The sequence below is a fragment of the Gossypium hirsutum genome, chromosome A11, assembly GCF_007990345.1.
Source record: "Gossypium hirsutum isolate 1008001.06 chromosome A11, Gossypium_hirsutum_v2.1, whole genome shotgun sequence".
NCBI lineage: Eukaryota > Viridiplantae > Streptophyta > Magnoliopsida > Malvales > Malvaceae > Gossypium > Gossypium hirsutum.
In genome coordinates, this window is record NC_053434.1 from 810,285 (window position 1) to 831,131 (window position 20,847).

Below are 20,847 nucleotides of genomic sequence, written 5' to 3' on the forward strand. Positions count from 1 at the left end.
TGCTGAAAATAGATGAAGTTAAAACATAAAGCCACTAGTTGGGTAAGAATGGGATAGTAGGTAAGTCGCTTAAATGATGGATTTTTTATTCAATCACCAAACAAGCTTACAAACCCCAGAATTAATAAATAAAGAATTGGTTTACCCTTAATTGGATTTCAACTAGCTTTAATAATCTATGGACTTTCCAGAACAATCATGTAAGCTAATAGAATGGAAACGAGTAATCCAGGCCCATGAAATTGAATGCCTCACAAATCTTACCCCCAACTACAATTGTTATTTTAATAGTAAAAATAATTTTACCCCTCCTTTAATTGAAAGGTTCTGGATCTCCCGTCATTTAAATATTTGTAATTATAATACATGCCTCATCATTCTTAATATTTCATTATAACTGTAGATTATTAGTTGCAATATGTGTATATTGTTCAGTTTTTTTTTATATTATGTTATAATTAATTGGATATATATTCATATTAGAATTTATTTTTCATACTTTAAAAAAATCATTCACCTATACATTTTTCTTTTGATAAAATGATAAAATTTTTAATACTTGATTTAAGAATTTGATCAGTTTATATCTTTTACAATTTTAATTTTAATATTCTAAATGTGTAAATAATATTAAAAAATTAATTGAAATTTAAATTTAAACATCGTAAAGTTTGAAGTCAAGATAAAAGTATAAAAGTTGAGTTTAATTTTTTAATAGAAAAATAACATTGTTTTCCTTTGTAATTTTGTGGATATTTTTGGTTGAAATTATTGATTCAGTGTGGATATAAGTGATTAATTCTTTTTGAACCAAGATATTTAAAGTAAAAGGTAAAATGATTTTTCCAATCTCTCTCAAATTTGACATTGAGTTAATTGGTTAAGTTTGAGTAATTTAATTATTATTAATTTTAAAAGTGAGTAATTAAAAATAATTAATCGCCATGTTAATATTTTTTGTCAATTGTACATAATTTGGATTGGTGTAATAACAAACTTGTCCTAAAAGTTACATATTCTATCAAATTGATAATGACTTAACATTTATGTAAACGTGTAAATGGTGAGGTTAAATTTGTTAAAATTTTTAGATTATAGACTAAATTGATAAAACATGTAAACATCGAGAGCTGAATTTGTTGTTATACTAAACAAAATCATGTACAATTGACTGAAGAAATTAATGCCATGAACATGATTAATTGTCCTTAATTGCTCACTTTCAAAATTGACAGGGATTAAATTACTTTGAATTGTTTGAGAGGGATCAATTTGCTCAGTTTCAAAATTGAGAAGGATTGGAGAGGGCTTTTTACCATAGCAAAACTAAACTATCTAGATGCAAACGACATCGTTTCGCATACCACTCAAATGCAGACGTAACTCAACTCAAAGTCAAATCAAAGCCGTCCAATTTAAAGCAACATTAGGGTTTGACGGTCTAATTGAAAGATTACCACATGGCAACACTATAAAAGAAACCGCTAAACCCTAATTCTCTCCTCTCTTCCTCTGTTTCTGCCCGCCTCTCATTGCAAAATACTATATTTTGCAGCGGCAGAAGGAGCTCTCTCTCATTCTCTCTGAGACATCCTTTTAGCTTTTGATTTTAGTTTATAACAATCTTAATCCAAATGCCTTCTTTGGCTTTATCTGACCTCAAAGAGAAGAAAGAAGAGAAAATGATGAAGAAGAAGATCGCTCTCGAAACACCTGAATCCGAGAGGAAAACGAAGAAGATCAAGGAACCTAAGGTTAGAGAAGAGGAAGATGAATCGGCTGTGAAGAAGAGTAAAAAGAAGCGTAAGGCCTCGGAGCTCCAAGTAGAAGAGGAGGAGAGGAGCGAGACGAGCTCGGAGCTTGTTGAGCCGGTGGATCCAAAGGAGAAGAAAAAGAAGAAAAAGAAAGCTAAGGTCGAGGAAGAAGGAGATGGAGATGAAGATGAAGGGAAAAGTGAGGATCCTAATGCGATTTCGAGGTTTCGGATTTCGGAAGCGCTTAGGGAAAAGCTTAAGTCCAAGGGGATTGAGGCTTTGTTCCCTATTCAAGCCATGACTTTTGATATGATTCTTGATGGCACTGATTTAGTTGGACGAGCACGAACCGGTCAGGTAAAATTTTCGTAACCGTTGATATCTTATGAATGCCCAATGGACGACGGTGTTGCTATTGAAGTGATTGTCCTGTTGTTAAAGCTTACGTAGGAGATTTACCAAAATATCATACGAAGTGCTTTGTTTATATTCTCCATTTGCCTAATTTTGAAGTCCATCCGTGATTAATTAGTTATGGCTGCTAGTCTGTTGGTCTTATTGAAATTGGTTAATATAATTCAACCATTGTCGTGTGATTGATTTTAGAAGTTCTATTCTTTGTAGTCATTAGCCTTGTTTGATATTTTGTAGGGTAAGACACTGGCCTTTGTGTTGCCTATATTGGAGTCCTTAACAAATGGCCCTGGAAAATCATCAAGGACGTCTGGATATGGAAGGGCACCAAGTGTTCTAGTACTTTTACCAACCAGGGAATTGGCTAAACAGGTATTTGCCTATTTCTCTACACGTGTGATTCTTCGATAATGCCTGTCTTTTGTCTGTGAAGTTTATGATAATTACTCATTTGTTTCTAGGTTTTTGAGGACTTTGAAGTTTATGGTGAGGCAGTGGGGTTGACATCATGTTGTTTATATGGAGGTGCTCCTTACCACACCCAAGAGATGAAACTGAAGAGAGGGGTTGACATAGTTGTTGGGACTCCTGGACGTGTAAAGGTGGCCTGATGTTTTAATAATTCATGCAGTCTAGCTAGTTCTAGAGAACATTAAGTTTTATAGCTCTTAAAATGCCATGTTATTTTATGATTTTTGATGTTCTATTGCAACTGGTGCAGGATCACATAGAGAGGGGCAATATTCACTTAGGGTCATTGACATTCCGAGTTCTTGATGAAGCAGATGAAATGTTGAGAATGGGATTTGTTGATGATGTTGAACTTATATTAGGTATGTGTTTTTGTGAATGTTACGTTTCTTGGCAGGCAGTGGTCCCTATGTGTAACACTGCAGTCTGATTATGCATGTCATGGTTTTAATTTTCCAGGCAAGGTAGCGGATGCAAGTAAAGTTCAGACAGTTCTTTTTAGTGCCACCTTGCCAGACTGGGTGAAGGGTGTATGTTTCTTAACTATTAGTATTCATTTATCTTTGTTTTTAGCTCAGATATCTTCATCTAAAAGAATTGATGTTTAATTTAATACAATTCCTGTTTATTTGCCCTGTCTGATTGAAAACATTTGTTTTTCTAATTGACAGATTGCTTCAAGGTTTCTTAAACCAAGTAAGAAGACTGTTGATCTAGTTGGTAATGAGAAGATGAAGGCTAGTACCAATGTTAGGCATATTGTTTTGCCCTGTTCTAAATCTGCAAGGTCACAGTTGATCCCAGATATTATACGTTGTTATAGCAGGTTTGATGTAGTTTTAATATAACAGTATTGCTACAATTTTGATTCCATTTGATTTGTCCGAGTTGCCTTTTTTTAATTTATCCTCTTTGTTTGATGAATTTGATTCAGTGGTGGACGAACTATTATATTTACTGAGACAAAAGATTCTGCCTCTGAGCTTGCTGGCTTATTGCCTGGATCCCGGGCTTTGCATGGTGACATACAGCAGGCCCAACGTGAGGTAGAGTGTTATATGGATTGTGTATAATTGTTCATGCTCTCCTACAGCAAAACATACCATGTATGTACTATTTCTCACTGTGTTATGGGCTTGTAGGTCACTCTTAATGGGTTCCGCTCAGGGAAGTTCATGACATTAGTGGCTACCAATGTGGCAGCTAGGGGATTAGATATCAATGATGTGCAGTTAATCATCCAGGTATGTTCCAATACACTTGTTTTACTGAAGTTGCTGATTTGTTTATGCTTATACATAGAAAGTTCACATTTACCATTGATCTATTCCAGTGTGAGCCTCCACGTGATGTAGAAGCATACATTCATAGGTCTGGACGAACAGGCAGAGCAGGTATGAAACAGTTCAGCTCTTCTTTTCAATTTGGTATTTAAAATTTGATATGATACTGAGAATAATGAAATTCAGGCAATACTGGAGTTGCTGTCATGCTTTATGATCCTAAAAGGTCAAGCGTATCAAAGATAGAAAGAGAATCCGGTGTAAAATTTGAGCACATATCTGCTCCTCAGCCAGTCGATATTGCGAAATCTGCTGGTGTAGAAGCAGCAAAAATAATAACCCAAGTCTCTGACAGGTATACTTGCTACTACTGTTATTTGATCTTTTTTTTTATGTATTATCAACAGTAGGTTTTAACCTCTATGAAATTATAGTGTAATCCCTGCCTTCAAGGACGTTGCTCAGGAGCTTTTGGAAACTTCTGGCCTATCAGCACAAGATCTGCTCGCCAAAGCACTTGCCAAGGCTGCAGTGAGTCCTGTTCCACCCCTATAACAGACATTTTTATTCGCTTTATATTGTGAATGCTTTCTTGTTTGGTTGAAAGCACCTAATTATTTGACTCTTTTGTTTATGTTTTTGGTTGAAAGCACCTAATTATTGCATGGTTTTTCAGGGTTATTCTGAGATAAAGAGTAGATCCCTTCTAACGTCTATGGAGAACCATGTTACTTTACTTCTTGAAGCTGGAAAACCTATTTACACACTTTTGTAAGATCATGAAGTTCTCATTTGTTTATTTTTTAAATTGATGTAGCATGTTCAAAGAAACATAATCACTAGCGACTCAAAGGAGATTTTAATTTTTTTAGGTATCCAAAACCCTGATTAAATAACCTAGAGTACTATATGTATGAATGTCAAATGAGTTGAATCTACAGAATGCGATATTATCTCATTCAAGTCCTAAATTCTTGGACTTTGAAATTCCTCTTGTATCACCTTTCACTATCATCATCTTTTGATCCTGAGCCATCTAAATTCAATTAACACTTCCTGACCCTATCTTTTTTGCATGTATTAGATTTGTTTTTGGTGTCTTGAAAAGATTCTTGCCCGAGGAAAAGGTTCAGTCAGTGCAAGGTCTGACCCTTACTGCTGATGGAATGGGTGCAGTTTTTGATGTTGCAGAAGATGATGTGGAAACATTTCTTACTGGTATTTTTCTCCGCGATTATATTGTTGCTTATTTTTTGTTGTTACCTTGCCCGCTTGTTCATTTTGTTGTTATACTCTGTTGTAGCTTAATTTCACAAGATATAATGTATAATGCTTCTCTTATGCCGAAGTGTTTGTTTTGCTGGGCTTATTGAATGTTGGGGGTTCGATTTTCTGGCTTCTTACTGGTTTGTAATGTTGGTTGTAGTTTTACACTTTTTACTTGCTTTATGGTTTCAGGTGCTGAAAATGCAGCTAATGTTAACTTAGAGGTGTTGAAGAATGCGTTGCCACCCTTGCAACAGAGGGACATGTCAAGAGGAAGATTTGGTGGTGGACGGGGTGGTTTTGGTGATAGAAATGGTGGTGGTAGCAGGTTCTCTGGCGGCAGAGGTGGTGGCCGAGGTGGATTTTCCGATAGAAGGAATGGAGGTGGGCGAGGTCATTATAATAGTAAGAGATGGTGAGTGAACTCTTGACTAGAGCCAATGTAATAAGGGTACTCGAGGGAAATGGCACCACCTGAAGATGATGAAGAAGATAATGCTTAATATCAACCCATGCAACATTTAATCTACTTGTGTTAATCTGTATTTTTTTAATTTATTTTTTCGTTTTTAAATTATATGATAATCCCTGGGGGTTTTGCCTTCCTCCCCAGTTTTATTTCTTATGTTTTGCTAGAAATGTAAGAAAAATACATTTAATATGTAATCCTTGCCTGCGACCAAAAACATTAGCAGGAGAAAAGAATTATAAAAAATATTTAAGCATGGTGAACTGAGTATTTATGTTCGAACAGCATTGATATGATGAGAAATTCATTTTTGGCGATAGAAATAATTTGATATTAAATGGACATGAATATTGTAATTTTTGTTTCATGCACTGAGAAGGGATATACTTTACATCTCAAGGAGGTTTGTTAAAAAATTGGGAAGGTTTGAATTATTGATTTATACTGGGGACCAATTAGGTTTACAACAGCATTATGGGTTACCTAATTGAGACGATAAATTTTAGTATATAATTTAGTATATTTATAAGATAGACCTCAATAGAAAACTGAATAATTGAGTTTAGCAAATATAGTAATATGGTAAAAAACAAATTTGTTTCAATCTTTTTATGCAATTTAATGTTTATTATTTTTAGCATAATGATTTTTTGATTTTTTAATTTTACGAGAATTTTTATCTTAGTTTTCAATTTAAATTTATCTTTTTTAATATTTGAATTCATATTTTCTATTAAATTACCCTAAAAGGGAAGAAAAAGTTAGTATTTGTCAACTTTTTAACATGGTATACAGTTAAATTGTCACGTAAATGACACATAATTATTTATTTTAAATTTTAAGAAATATTTATTTATAATTTTTAATGATTTTAATGAATTTTTTATTTTTAAAAATTTAAAAATTAATTAAATGTTAATGTATCATACGTGATAATTCATTTGTATGCAATGTAAGCGAATTTAAAAAAAAAAATTCTATTTATTTTAGGATGATTCGTCATAAAAGACAAAAAATAAAAATAAATAAAGGGTTATAATAATCTTTTTACAAAATTAAAAGGTCAAATAAGTTATTATGCTTATTTTTAGATAAAATATTTGTATAGAAATTGAATTAAGTTAGCGTTTGTTATTAATTGAATCAATTTATACCTTATATTACTTTAATAAACTAAATAAGTTTAAAATTTAAATAATTATTATTTAAAAAGTAAATCACAAATCAAATTAACAAATGATTTCATTTGTAAAATGATAAATTTGACTTAATTTAATTTATTAGTATTGAGGAAACATTATTTTAATAGGATAAAGTTTTAAGATTTGCTTTCTTAATACAAGCAAGCGACTCCCCTTCCTTAGCGTGCCGTCCATTAAGGCATTCTTCCTTCTTGCGTATGTGTTATAGCTCTAAGCCCCAGTTCCTTGGTGAAAAGAGCTGTCGCCTTTAAATCATCGAGAAAAAAAAGAAGGAACCGCTCGAACGGGACCATACAACAATGGCTCATAACTGGAAAACATAACAACAATGTCTCCTAGAATCAAAATCTAATTAATTTAATTTATTTATTTTTCTAATTTTTCAAAAATATCATTTGTTAAGTCATTTTATTTCACCCACATAGAGAGTGTATATAGAACTCAAAAATTTTTAATTATTAATGCAAATAAATCTCAATATTTTTGATAAAAGGAGTTAGTGGGCATCTAGAAATCTGATCTCAGTCAGAAATTGGCATACGCTAAGCTTCCTTTCATAACGACTGGCTTGGGGTCTCTCTAAGCCACTATAAAATATTGAAAATATTAAATGGGGGTTGATACTGCTCCATCACTTTCAGCCCCATTTGTGGCATCATCCTGCTCATTTTATCTCTCGACCAACCAAATTTATTTCTCTCACAAATTCCAACCAAATAATAAAAGATATATATTTTAAGAATGCGTCGAATAACATTTTTTTATAATGCCAGACTTCAATGAGCTTTGACTTGTATGTCTCTTTGCAATCAAAAGCCTGCATTGATTCATTAGGCTAGCAAATAGTTACAGATATGTGAGTTCCAAAACATTTGTTGTTAATAAGAATTAAGAAAATAAATATATAAGAATAAGATTTATATTTTAGTTTTAATATTTATTTTGGTACATGAATTTTTATATAAGTTTAATTTTAATGTTTAATTTGATATCTAAATGAAATATATCTTAATAAAAACAACATAAATACTTAACCGGAATAAAAAAATTTGAGAACCAAATCTAACATTAAAATTAAACATAGATATTTAATTGAGATAAAGAACACTCAAATATCAAATTGAAAAGACTTAGATACTAAAATTAATATTAAAACTAAATTCAAATACCGATTTTAATATTAAAGAAATATATTAACCCTATTGTATATTACATTGAAATTTACAGTAAGCTATTACTGGGGCAAAAAATTTGATTAAATGAGCATCAACCCAACGGTTCATCACACATACTCATGCAACCCTTCCAATATAATGGCTGCCATATCTCAGCATAAATATGGGCTGCTCTTTCTGAATTTAATCAACATTCTTCCTCTATCCACCATGCTATCTTGGCCAACTTTTTTTGCTTTCATTATCGTAGCATTTGAAACTTTATTCATCCTTCAACAATGGCGGCATCCTATTTTCCACTTCCTGCTACTATCTTACTTCTTTTTCGCCATTAAAACCTACTTTCTGAAGTCAAAGCAGCCTCGTCCTGTTTATCTCGTAGACTTCTCGTGTTACAAGCCACCGAGCAAATGTAAAGTCCCTTTCTCTTCCTTCATACACCATGCCTCCATGATCGAAGCTTTCGATACTGAAAGTGTCGAATTCATGGCCAAAACTTTGGTTTCTTCGGGATTAAGCCAAGAAACTTATCTTCCACCAGCTTTACATTGTATTCCACCGAAAACGCATCATCGAGAATCCATCAATGAAGCTCAAATGGTACTCTTCCCTGTAATGGATGATCTTTTATCAAAAACAAAACTATCCCCTCACGACATCGATATACTCATCGTCAACTGTAGTGGTTTTTGCCCTTCACCTTCTCTTTCTTCCATCATCATCAATAAATACTCCATGAAAAGTGATATCAAAAGCTATAATCTCTCCGGTATGGGGTGCAGTGCAGGAACCATCGGTGTCGATTTAGCTCAAAACCTCCTCAAAACACATGAAAACAAAACCGCCATTGTTCTCAGCACTGAAATCTTATCCACCGGCTGGTATTCCGGTCACGAAAAACCCAAGCTAATCCTCAACTGCTTTTTCAGAATGGGTGGCGCCGGAATCTTACTGTCAAACAAAAAACAAGCAGAAAACACATCGAAATATAAGCTTATACACAGCTTAAGAACCCAAAGAGCTTACGATGATACAGCTTACTATGCCGCATACCGTGAAGAAGACTGTCGTGGGATACTCGGTGTCACGTTCAATAAAGATTTACTACAAGCCGTCAGTGAAACTCTTCGGTCACACATAACACTCCTCGGTTCCCAAATCTTACCATTTACTGAACAACTTTTCCATGTTATTTCGATCCTGCGTAAAAAACTCATCGATAAATCAGCAGAAATTTACACGCCGAGCTTCAAGACCGTAGTACAGCATTTCTGTTTGCCGAGTTCGGGGAAACCGTTGATAAGAGAGTTGGCTAAAGAGTTGAATCTTAATGGAAGGGATATTGAGCCTGCTTTAATGACATTACATAGGTTCGGGAACCAGTCGTCGTCTTCATGGTGGTATGAATTGGGTTACATGGAAGGGAGGGGGAGAGTGAAGAAAGGCGATAAGATTTGGGTTCTCGGATTGGGGACTGGAATTAAGTGTTGTAGTTTGGTTTTGGAGTGTTTGAGACCCATTGTTGAAGATAACAAGAAAAGCCCATGGAGTTGTTGTATTCAACAGTATCCTATTCAGGTCTAGTAATGTCTAATTCAATCATTTACATTATGTTTACTTTTTTTTTTCTTGGTATCAGGATTTATACGTTTTAGAGTATTTGAATTTACATTTTCTAATGTTATACCAATTAAGTTAAATTTATATTTTAAAAGTGACTGATTTATGTTAGTGAAAATTAACGTAACAAGTTAAAAAATTATAATGTTTTATTAAAAATAGATTTTGCTAATTTATCTGACATAATTAAAATTTTATTGATAGTTGACAAAGGAATTTTTCACTAAGAGTTTACTTCTTTTTATAAAATAATAAATATTCTCTTTGGTGCTTTCACCTCTTTATTCTTTTATGTATTAGAATATATATAAATAATGAGATTTAAAGGTGTTATAGTATTTAATTTTTTAATTTTATTACTTTAATTGTCAACAATCCAAAAGTGTGAGTGAATAGTTAAGGCATTATATTTTTGAAATTAAATTAGTGGTTAAACTTATTAGATTATGGATTTTGTGTTCAACTGAATTGATTTTTGGTCCGATTTCAATTAAATAAACTATTTAAAAATTCATAAAAATTTATAACTTTATATTTTGTACAATGGAATTCAATTATCATACGTTGAAAGAATTATTATTAATATTAGGTGTTCATTTTTTTGTAAAATTAATATTAATATTGAATCTTCACATTTAGAGCATTTTATTTAATTCATTTTGATTATTAATATGCGAAGCACAAAATTACTTAAAACATGACAGACTACTCGACAATACCTCAATACAACACCACTTCTTCATACAGAAACACCACAACACAACCAACCCTAAACTCATGAAATCAAATAGACACTCACACAAACCAGATCCAAGATTTAATATCCGAAATCCAGACCAGAACCTTCAAATTTCATGGCTGTAATCTGGTTCAACTTCTCTTTCATCTCATCAGTGAAGTGGTTCTTCCAGTCCCCAACAATCCCGCGCCTGAAATAATGCTTGTAATCAATCCCCAACCAAGGGTCGACTCCATGTTGGTTCATCTCCAAGTTTTTAAGCCTTTCCAAGCTGCACCTCCACACCACTTTCTCCACCTCTTGGTCCTTCTCGAATGGCCTGCCGAGGAAACATGCCAGCTTCTTCACTTCCCCCTTTGGGTCCTTCTTCATGTCTTCATATCTCATAAAACATATCTTTTCCGGTCTCTTTAAACTCTCTTTCCAATACCCCAAAACATGATCATGGAACGGTCCAAAAGTATGCACCCCTTTACAAAAACTCTCAAAAGCTTCACTCATCGGCCATGGTTCAACCCCCCTAGCAGCAATCACAGAGTTCATAAAATGGCAAGTTGACACAAAAGTATCCTTTGGGTCTCGAGTAATATACACAATCTTACAACCGGAGGTTTTAATGGATTCAGGTAATAAAGGGTAAGCCATATGGGTTCGAAATAGCCTAGGTGAAACCATATTTGAAAGATCAGGGTGAGGGTTTACACTGTAAACTTGAATTTCCAGCGATGGGATGAGCTCATTAGGGTGATGTTTGAGCAAAGGGTCAACGCTATCATCATCAGTACGACCAACGGGATTCATTATTGTTGGGATAATAGCTTTCATCCATGTAGTGCCTGTCTTCATGGATGAAGTCAAAATTACATCATCATCTTTAGCTTGGAAGTTTGAACTTGCAGCCATGGTGGAAGAAAGGTGATGAGGCCTATACCAGAAGCCTTTCCAATTGTAAAGATCAGCACCGTACCATGGTTGTTTAGGGAGTTCATTAATCAAAGCAGACAATTTATCTACAGAGCTTGACTCCATTAATGAACTGGTTCTACCAAGTATAAAATTTCTTTGGTTGCATATAAAAGAAAAAAGTGGCTCTATCAAAAGATGAAGTACATTATCTTCAACTTCTGGGTATCAAAATTTATTTAATATAAAATAGCCTCAACTTGTGACTTTTTTTTTATACACAGATAATATAAAAAATAAATAAATTACTAAAATAATTAGTATTCTCTTGTATATTTGCGATCTTCTTTGAAAGATACTGTTTCCACTCCATTTGTCTACTAGTTAGAGTTGAAAAATTAATAATTATCAATTTCGTAATTTTTTAAATTTAATCTCTAAAATTTCTATTTTTAACTGATATATTATCACTTAAAAATTTTAAAAATATATATATCAAATTTTTTAAAAAAATTACAAAATTTACTTTTTTTTTAAAAGTAGAAGATGTGACACAATTGACAAAAATTAAATTAATACGGACCAAAAACAATTAGAGAACGAAGTGAAAATTTTATTTTTTTGATATCTAAGAATAGATTCAGGTTAGATTAATTATTTATATAGGCTAAGTTATAGAGTAAAAATTTAAAATATAGAATTTAAAATTATTTTTTATTTTTTTGGTATTTTCTACATCTAGTTTATGATGTATGTTCGGGATTTATGGCTATCTTTCTTAATAATATTGTCTTTAATATTAGAATATGTATTCTCTTTAGGATACCTTGTTATTATACCCAACATTTATTGTTAAATTATCTTTATTTTAAAACGTAATAAAAACAAAACTATTAAATTACCAAAGATTAAATGAAAAATATAATTTCTTAATAAATGGAAAATTAATAGAGATTAACTCCTAAAATTTTGAAATAGTATTTTAGGTGAAGTTTGTTTATATTGATGTAATTATAATATACTTGAAGTGAGTACTATATAATTGCATCAGCTTCACTTATCTATTTTGGTCTATTTGTAAAATCTCTATAAATATAAACTTCATTAATTTGCTGGTCCTTCATGCTGCTTTTTATATTATATTACTGGAGAAAATATTTAAATTCTAAAGTATTTAATTATTTTGTAATTGCATGTAGTTGGGTGATCTCCACTCTAATTTACCTTGTCATTGATTATTATTACTAATTATTTGAACTAATTAATGTCATTGTAAAAGAGGACTAAATTATGTCAAATTTAAATATAAAGATTGAATTCTAAATATGAGCACAGTAGAGGGATCAAAATTACAATTAAATCATTATCTTATAATGGTTAGAAAAATATTAAATTTCAAAATTGAGCATGCTAGAGGGATCAAATTTGAAATTTTACCATTATTTTATAATGGTTAAAAATGATCAAATCCTAAAGGTAAGCATAGCAGGGGACCACAAATTTACCATAACTTATCATGAGTTTAGAGGAGACACGGCATGTGTCATGCTTGATGTGGGTATTAATAATTTATATGCTGACATGTAGCAGGATGTACTTTGGTGCTCTCTATTATTGTTTTTTTGGAAAGGATTGAATAAAATAATCTATTTTTTAAATTAATTTTTTATTTTGAATAAAAATTTAAATCTAAATAAAATTTTTAAAATTTAAGATGAAATTGATGATACACCGTTAAACTATTAGAATAAGATAACATTTCTATTTCAAATAATATTTCTCTTGTTTTTTAGTGTTCTCTTGATTGAAAATTTAAGAAATTCTTAATTGTTTATATAAAATTTTAATAAATAAATATGTATTAAATAGGTATATGTTTTGAGTTATATCGGACTTAAACAAAAATAATATGAATAATTATTATACATAAGGACTTCAACAATATTTTTCTTTTTCTATATGGAATATGAATCTCAAATCTATACTTGTCCATCTTTCAACATAGATAATTCAATCTCATTTAGACTAATATTTTCTATTGTAAAATTTTAATTCTATTTCATATTTAATAATTATTTTTATATACATACATATATATAGTACCATTATTTGTTGCAAGTGAAGTTGAATAATCAGCAAAAAACAGACATTGAATTAAGATCTGTTTTTCCCCATCGTGCTTTGTCCCATGTACTGATGTCCAGTTTCTGGGTGAGCTTCGAGGATATATATATATATATATACATCCATCCATCCATCCAAGTGATACAACCAGTAGCAATGGCGATAACGTACAAGCAAGCATTATTCCAATAGGGAATATCATTTTCATTCCATATCCAAAGACCTACCTGCTAGGAACAGCGGTTTTCGGGCAACCCGAGGAACAGTTCTGTCTCCACCTCCGCGTTCTGCTGGCTGCATGTTGTACCATTGTTCTGTTCGTTTGTTAACTATGTGTTAGATACAAGTATTTAGCCGATACAAAGACATTCCTTATATTCATAGCATCATGTGTTTGATACGAATATAAAAAAGTAGATCACCTTAGCAGATAACTTGGCATTCTCCTCTTGCATATATCTTTCCTAGATTAGGATTAACATAAGAAAAATTATTACCGGTAAAAGTATCATGGAAGCTATTGTATTAGGAGTTAAATTACATTTTGTTGTCTCTATTAAAAAATAGATAAATTAATCCATGTACTTTAGACTAAAAAGCAAGCTGGTTCTTTTATTAAAAACTTTATCAATTTTTACTGTTAAAAACTGGTCTCTATACGTCAACAAAGTACACATAGCACGCCATGCATCACTGTATCGTTATTCTGCTAGCCAAACCCGTTTTTAACAGTACAAATTGATAAATAGAAAAGACCTATTTGCTTTAAGATCTAACATATAGGAATTAATTGTCTATTTTTTTAATAGCAGAGACAAAATATAATCTAACTTCTAGCACATGGACCTCTATGAATAGATATAACTCATTGAGAAGTGAAACTGTTGCATACTTGTTTAGCCATATCATACCTTAGCTTTTAGTTGCAGTATCTGCTCCTTGAATAAATAGCCCTGCAACATACAAAAACATGACAGATTCAATATCTTAAATTCAATTAGGTTTATGTATTTCAATGATTTATCTTAAAAGTATAAATTGTTGTTGAGCTAACCTTTCTTGCCCTAATGTTTCTTAAGCTGCGTTCAAGCTGGTTTTCAACCTCTTGAAGTTCATCTATAGAACAAGAACCAAGATTTTGACCCAACATTCTCCTGAGACAACAAAATTCTTGTGTTTCAAACAGATTTCATATTTGTAATAATTGCTTAATGAAAAACCAGGTATGAAGAACACATCCAATTAAATCATTAACCTTTTAGAAACCTCAAGGAACTCAATCTTCTTGGCCATATTTTCTGCTTCAAGCCTTAGTTGCTACATGCAAAATCCCATTAATCAAATCAGAAACTCCATTATGTACTGTTATCTCTTAGTGGTAAAAGTACATTTTCCTCCCATTCTTTAAAAAAATTAACAAAATTAGTTTTTCTGTTAAAAATTTCATCCATTTCTACTGTTAAAAACTGATTTCTAGACATCATCATGTACACGAGGCATGCTACGTACATATTACTGTTTGGTTATTCCATGAGCAACATCAATTCTTAATAGTATAAATGGATAAAATTTTTAACAGAAATGATTAATTTACTTTTTGAACTGATAGACTGGAACTAATTTTTCCATTTTTTTAAGTAATTAGAACAAAATACAATCTAACACTTAATACAAATGTCTCCATCATATTTTTATCGTCTCTTAGTACATATACAAGCATGCAACAAGAGTACGATACAGCAGAAGAACTTTAAAAAACTAAGATAAATTACTACGAGACACGATAATAAAAATGTTTTTGCGAAACAATATGCAAATCAATTAAAAATTAATTAAAAAACTCATTAAGAAAATAAATTATGCCAACAAAACAATGGAAATAATATTGTTGAGGTTTAACCTGTGTGTATCTGTCAAATTCAGGGATGTTACTCTGGACATCTTTCTTGTACTGACGGTATCGTTCTATGGTGTTTTGCATGTTGCTGCATAAAGCATCAAATTTTATTTATAAATTAAATAAAATTATAATATTATTTATACATGAATGGCGACATTATAGTTTAATAAAGAAAAATGAACAAATAATAAAAGAAAATTTTAACATATAATCACATGTATAATATTATATTAATTTATTATTTTTACATAACACTTATAGAAAATCACATGTATATATAATGTAAAATTACTAGCAATATTTAACTTAACATACTGCAGCCATTTTGATAAATACCGAAATTTAAAAATTTAAAAATTACATGAATTAAAATAAATATAAAGACTAAAACTCCTTTTAGATAATCGTTTAACTCCAATACGGTGCTTTTAGCTATTTCTTTCCATCCAATCCCACCATAGGTAGCTGTTCGGAAAGTATCAGTGTGGTGAAAAATAAATTATAAATCTCATTGCACCCTCAGTTATTAACTAGTGCGTTATGACTCCAGCTTCACCGATGCAAATTGTTAATATTATCTTTGTTAAAAAGAATATTTTATAAATATCATAATTATCATTTCTTCAAATATTACAAGTTTTATTTTTTTTTATATTTTTAACTCAAATTATAATATTTATTTTTATTGTAAATAATGTGTAGAGTAAAATTATTAAAATTTTAAATATAAATACATAAATAATTTAACACCACTTAAAATTTTTATATTAATACCTTTAATAATTATTTTCTATTCTCATCTCATTCTTATATTCATATTTAAATTCAATCACATAACCAACCATTCATTTTAATTTTACAATTATGGTACTATTTTTAATCTCATTAAAAGTAAGCTCACAACCCATCTAGAAGTAACCTAAATCTAGGAACATAAAAATAAAGAAAACAAACAAAGCATGCCATCAAAGTTAGAATCACAATATTCTCAAAACAGTTCCAAGCAAGGCCAATAAATTTTCTAGTTTCATTTGTATTTGATACTTTTGAGTCTAATTAAACCCATATTCATCTATGCAGCATATGAAATTTAATTACTTGGTAGAAAACCACCCATAAACCTTATATATCTGCAAATGAACAACTACGACTTCCTCTTACAAACATTAAAAATACATATTCATTGACTAGATTTAGATTTACCATTTGACACGGAGACCAAGATATTTATCTACAGTTCTAAGTTCTCATCATCTCATTTATGGAACACGTTATAGGGTTATAGGAGGCCAAGATAATTTGTAATAACATCAACAACCTTTTAATCTAAGGACAACAACTTAGTGTCAATCCTTACTTTCCCTATGCCTCCTTATACATATAGATAGATAGATTATTGCCTACTAGAGTAGCATATCTTAGCTAATGGCCAGTGGAGCCTCTTCATCAAGGAGTACCAATGCCAATGTGTTAAAGTATTGTGGCACTTTGCTGTTAGAGAGATTTTTCCGTATTTCTTTGTTATATTTTGCTTGACATGTGATATCTTTTGTTATATATATTAATGTGTTAAAGGAGGCATGGACATGCTGAAGGAGTAGTTACAAGGTTTCAAAGAAAACCCTGACAGGAACAACTCTTGAGAAGAGATTTTGAGAACCTGAAGATAAAAGTATAATGAAGCTAATATGGTCATTGTCATTAGCACCTGGCTACTTGGAGATGAGTTTAGTGAAAAAAGAGTTGTGGAAAAAGTCATTACAATTTTACAGGTATGAGTAAAAAAAATCATTACATATCTTGAAGATCCAAGGGACTTGTCTAGTATATCTTATCAAACAAGACCAAACATGCTAATTAGGAAGAACATGATAATTAGAGTGCAGTTCAGGCTTAAGAGCAAAGAATAGCCAGGGAATTCATACAATAAGGAAAACATGATGGTGAAAGCGACAAATAAAGGAGATACAAAGAATGCAAATGATGGTGGAAAGAAGAAATATCCACCTTATGGACACTGTCAAAAGATTATTCACTTTGAAAGAGGTCTTGCAAGCAAAAGGGTCACAAGCCGAGAGTTTGCAAGAACAAAAGGGCAATAGCAAAGGAAAATTTAAAGCTGAGATTGCGGATGAAAATCAACAATAGGAGATGTGTCTTTAACCACCCCATCAGTTATTTCTAATTTTCTTGGTAAAGCAGAAAGAAAATTAAAAAATGAAAATGACTCGAAAATTAGTGGTGTCGAAAATTGTAGTTTCAAGATCTCATTTCCATAAACCGAATCTGTAAATATTAAATGGGCATATTTACAGAGTTAGTTTATTTATGAATTGAAATTTGATTAAGCGATTTAGTCGAAATTGTGAGTAATTAAGGCATAGGGACTATATTGTAGGTCTTATCACTATATATTTTTAATTGGCTAAAGACTTAGGGACTTAAATTGCAATTGATCAAGGTCCAAAATGGTAATCAAACCATTTTCATTAGATGATAGTGGACAATGACGGGCGACCCTCTATTTTGAATATTTACAATTTGATCTTATTTCTATCTAGGGTTAGCTTTAGGACTTTCTTAAGCTCATGTAAGACTCGAAAATGATTGTATATTGTACTGAATGCATGTTTTGGTTAAATTTAATAATCTAATAGTCTAAATTGATTGTAAATAATCATAATTGCTCCAATAACAAATGTGACATCTTGTAGCTCGAACCCGACGATTGGGTCAGATAGAGGTGTTACAAAAAGAAAAATAAAAAGATGTAAAATATAATTTCTTTTCATTAGTGTGCTTAATAAGAAAAAAGAAGAAAAATTGAAAGAAACAATAATTTTCTTTCCATTTATTAATCGGTAGAAATGAAGCTTTTGAAAAATGCATAATTTTAAACTAACTTTCCAATTTTATATGATGTATTTTTATGTATTATGAGGAAAAATAGTTCTCTCTCTTATTTTCTTTCTTAATCTCACTTTTCTTTCCTATCAAACTTATTCAAAATTTATTTTCTTTTCATTTTATCACTCCCTCAATCAATCATTCTATTTTTCCACCTAGTTAAACATAGGGGTGTTCAATCGGTTAACCGACCTGGACTACCATTAACTGAATTAACCGTCCCTTTTAAACCCTTAACCTTTAATCGAACCGAAAATTTTTCAAAAAAATTAAACGAACTAAACTTTTTCGATTACTTCTGTCGGTTAACCGAATTAACCGAAATGTATATATATATTTTTATTTTTAGTTAAAACAAGTATAAAACATATAAAAATTAACTGATTTAACCGACCAATTAATTCATATTTTCAAAAAATTAACCGAACCAACCGAATACTTATATATTATAATATTATTTATTAAATTCGATTAATTAGGTTAACCGACTGATTTTGAACCGAATTAACCGTTAACCGAACTTCCAAAAAATTATTAACCGACCCTCGACCGAATTAATTCGGTTAACTGAACGATTAACCGAATTCGATTGGTTAATCGAATTAATTCGATTTTACCCGAAATTTGCACACCCCTAATTAAACACACCCTTAATGTTGGTGAGCTATTAGAAATGACTATTGTTTTTAAGAGCAGAGTCTGCATGGCTTATGATCCATTAGTGTGTGAGCTTAGCATTCACTACCATGAATGAAAGAAGCTTTGTTTTAAACTAGAATCTAGTTACCTCTTATACAAAGGCTGGTGTTGCTGGTAACGCTATCCTATGGCACAAAAGGGTGACCATTTTACTAATATGCACTAATTAAGTTAAGATTGCCCTACTGAAAATCTAGTCATTGAACCAAAACTCTGTCAATGGATGGTTCCCAGCAACACTTGCTAGGCTTGCAACCGGCTGTTCAAAAACCTTTTGCAAAACCCTAAAAGACAATCAATTTATTAGAAGACACAGGTCAACAGAGTTTCAAGGGATGATGAGATGATCTACTTTCTTAAGCAAGGATAGAGAACTAAAAAATTCGTAAACAAAAAAGCAGAAACACATGAATATAATAAGGATTCAAGTACTTGATCATAGAACTTATATACAATTTTTGCTCTTAATTTTCTTTGCTAAAACCAAAAAAACAAACAAACAAAAGAAAAGATTTGCCAAATAGGGTATAATTATATTTAGTCAAAGCACCAAAACAAAATTCACCATAAGTGAACAAGATTTGAAGATTGTTCATAAAATCTTAACCGTACAAAAAATATAAAACTTAATTGGTACAGAAAGATATGATTAAGACCAAACGAGAAAAAAGGAGTCAGAAGAGACAGGCATGAAATTAATCCTATATATCAAAGCAATTATAGCCCAAAACAGCCTCTACCACTATCCTCAACTAATGAAACTTAACCCATACTTTATTGCTACAACACGAATTCATATATTCTAACTCCGGCAAAAGTTCTTGAAAATCTACGTTATGGGGAAATGAAAAAAATGAAGGGAAATCAATGAACAATGAACTTACTCGGAACTTGAGAACTCGTAGAGTTTTCCTTTATGAGAAAATATGATGACAGCTACTTCAGCATCGCATAGAACATATAGTTCATAAGCCTTCTTCAACAACCCGTTTCGTCGCTTAGAGAAGGTGACTTGCCGGCTCGTTGCATTTTCAATTCGCTTCATCTGAATTTTGCCTCTCACCATCTCCTACTTTTAAAAAAAATGCTGCAAAACCCTAAAAGCTTAAAACAGCCAAAAAAAAAACTCACCAAAGATTAAAAATAAAAGATAAAAAATACTTCAAATGGTTCTTCTAGTTGGGCTCAGATATATAAAGGAAAATTATGTATAGATATTCAATAGAAATTATATTTTAAGGAAAACCCAGATAGATTTTCCAATGGAATTCACAACTTAAGAACGTACTACAGTCAATAGAACAAAAAATTTCAGGTTAAAGGAAGAAGAAGGGAATAATCAAAGCTGTAAAAAGGGCAAAAAAGGAACAAAAAAAAGTTCAAAAAACCCTAAAAGGATTAACAGAACAAAAACGCTTAGAATCTATCTATTTTTGAAGTATCAATTTCTTTATTTTGGGACCAAAAAAAAAGAGAGAAGAAAATCTCTTTATTTTCTAACCACAAATTAACCCTAAGGTCTATTTTTCTCTTTATATCTCCAAAACTTTAAGAATGGAAACAAATTTTTTTTTAAAAAAAACCTCTCAAATCCCAAATAAAAAATAAAATAAATTGTGATCAAAAGAGATTCAAAAGACTGGGTCTGGGCATCATTTTGTTTTTGGTAAAACTAAGGAAAAAAAGAGGAAAGATTGAAAGGAGTATAGTAGCAAAATAAGTATAATACTAATGATTTAAAATTAAAATATTTTAATTTATAAATATATAAAAGGAACATCATCGTACAATGACGTGAGGTTTGGAGCAATGGTGTGTCGACACGCCAATATGTTGGTAGCAGACATGTCACGTGTCTTGTCTTGTATGGAGAGTTCAGTCATAGCTTTTACCAAATATGTATAATATTATACATATTTTT

At 31.2% G+C, this 20,847-nt stretch overlaps 4 protein-coding genes across 6 annotated transcripts; 2 read left to right on the plus strand and 2 right to left on the minus strand.

Moving 5' to 3' along the window:
* Positions 1-1,452: 1,452 nt before the first annotated feature.
* LOC107923877 (DEAD-box ATP-dependent RNA helicase 7) lies at positions 1,453-5,913 on the plus strand. Its single transcript, XM_016854045.2, has 14 exons — positions 1,453-2,111; positions 2,406-2,540; positions 2,630-2,770; positions 2,890-3,001; positions 3,099-3,169; positions 3,311-3,465; positions 3,574-3,685; positions 3,782-3,883; positions 3,973-4,033; positions 4,109-4,277; positions 4,357-4,453; positions 4,599-4,693; positions 5,007-5,140; positions 5,381-5,913. The coding sequence occupies exons 1-14, from the start codon at positions 1,635-1,637 to the stop codon at positions 5,605-5,607; spliced, it is 2,088 nt and encodes a 695-aa protein (XP_016709534.1). The 5' UTR covers positions 1,453-1,634; the 3' UTR covers positions 5,608-5,913.
* A 2,149-nt stretch (positions 5,914-8,062) lies between these two features.
* Positions 8,063-11,573, plus strand: LOC107923876 (3-ketoacyl-CoA synthase 5). The gene has a single exon (XM_016854044.2). The coding sequence runs from the start codon at positions 8,119-8,121 to the stop codon at positions 9,616-9,618; it is 1,500 nt and encodes a 499-aa protein (XP_016709533.1). The 5' UTR covers positions 8,063-8,118; the 3' UTR covers positions 9,619-11,573.
* LOC107923518 (cytosolic sulfotransferase 10) lies at positions 10,472-11,422 on the minus strand. Its single transcript, XM_016853714.1, has one exon. The coding sequence runs from the start codon at positions 11,420-11,422 to the stop codon at positions 10,472-10,474; it is 951 nt and encodes a 316-aa protein (XP_016709203.1).
* A 1,827-nt stretch (positions 11,574-13,400) lies between the features above and the next one.
* LOC107923875 (MADS-box protein AGL42-like) lies at positions 13,401-20,628 on the minus strand. 3 transcript variants are annotated; one of them, NM_001398438.1, is made up of 7 exons: positions 19,811-20,213; positions 15,321-15,405; positions 14,676-14,737; positions 14,475-14,574; positions 14,332-14,373; positions 13,843-13,884; positions 13,401-13,734 (listed from the first exon to the last, which is right to left on the minus strand). In NM_001398438.1, the coding sequence occupies exons 1-7, from the start codon at positions 19,990-19,992 to the stop codon at positions 13,651-13,653; spliced, it is 597 nt and encodes a 198-aa protein (NP_001385367.1). In that variant the 5' UTR covers positions 19,993-20,213; the 3' UTR covers positions 13,401-13,650. The 3 variants fall into 3 exon arrangements, with proteins under 3 accessions (NP_001385367.1, XP_040936383.1, XP_040936384.1); XM_041080449.1 differs by lacking the exon at positions 13,843-13,884 and having other exon boundaries at positions 13,426-13,734; positions 19,811-20,628; XM_041080450.1 differs by lacking the exon at positions 13,401-13,734 and having other exon boundaries at positions 13,843-13,879; positions 19,811-20,628.
* Positions 20,629-20,847: the final 219 nt, after the last annotated feature.

Excerpts from the sequence above, each read along its gene's own strand:
- LOC107923518 (XM_016853714.1), bottom strand. The coding sequence starts at position 11,422 with ATGGAGTCAAGCTCTGTAGATAAATTGTCTGCTTTGATTAATGAACTC.
- LOC107923877 (XM_016854045.2), top strand. The coding sequence starts at position 1,635 with ATGCCTTCTTTGGCTTTATCTGACCTCAAAGAGAAGAAAGAAGAGAAA. Across the intron at positions 4,694-5,006 it reads AAACCTATTTACACACTTTT|ATTTGTTTTTGGTGTCTTGA; the intron begins GTAAGATCATGA and ends TGCATGTATTAG. Across the intron at positions 5,141-5,380 it reads TGTGGAAACATTTCTTACTG|GTGCTGAAAATGCAGCTAAT; the intron begins GTATTTTTCTCC and ends TTATGGTTTCAG.
- LOC107923875 (NM_001398438.1), bottom strand. The coding sequence starts at position 19,992 with ATGGTGAGAGGCAAAATTCAGATGAAGCGAATTGAAAATGCAACGAGC. Across the intron at positions 14,374-14,474 it reads GAAACATTAGGGCAAGAAAG|GGCTATTTATTCAAGGAGCA; the intron begins GTTAGCTCAACA and ends TGTATGTTGCAG. Across the intron at positions 13,885-14,331 it reads TACTGCAACTAAAAGCTAAG|GAAAGATATATGCAAGAGGA; the intron begins GTATGATATGGC and ends ATCCTAATCTAG.
- LOC107923876 (XM_016854044.2), top strand. The coding sequence starts at position 8,119 with ATGAGCATCAACCCAACGGTTCATCACACATACTCATGCAACCCTTCC.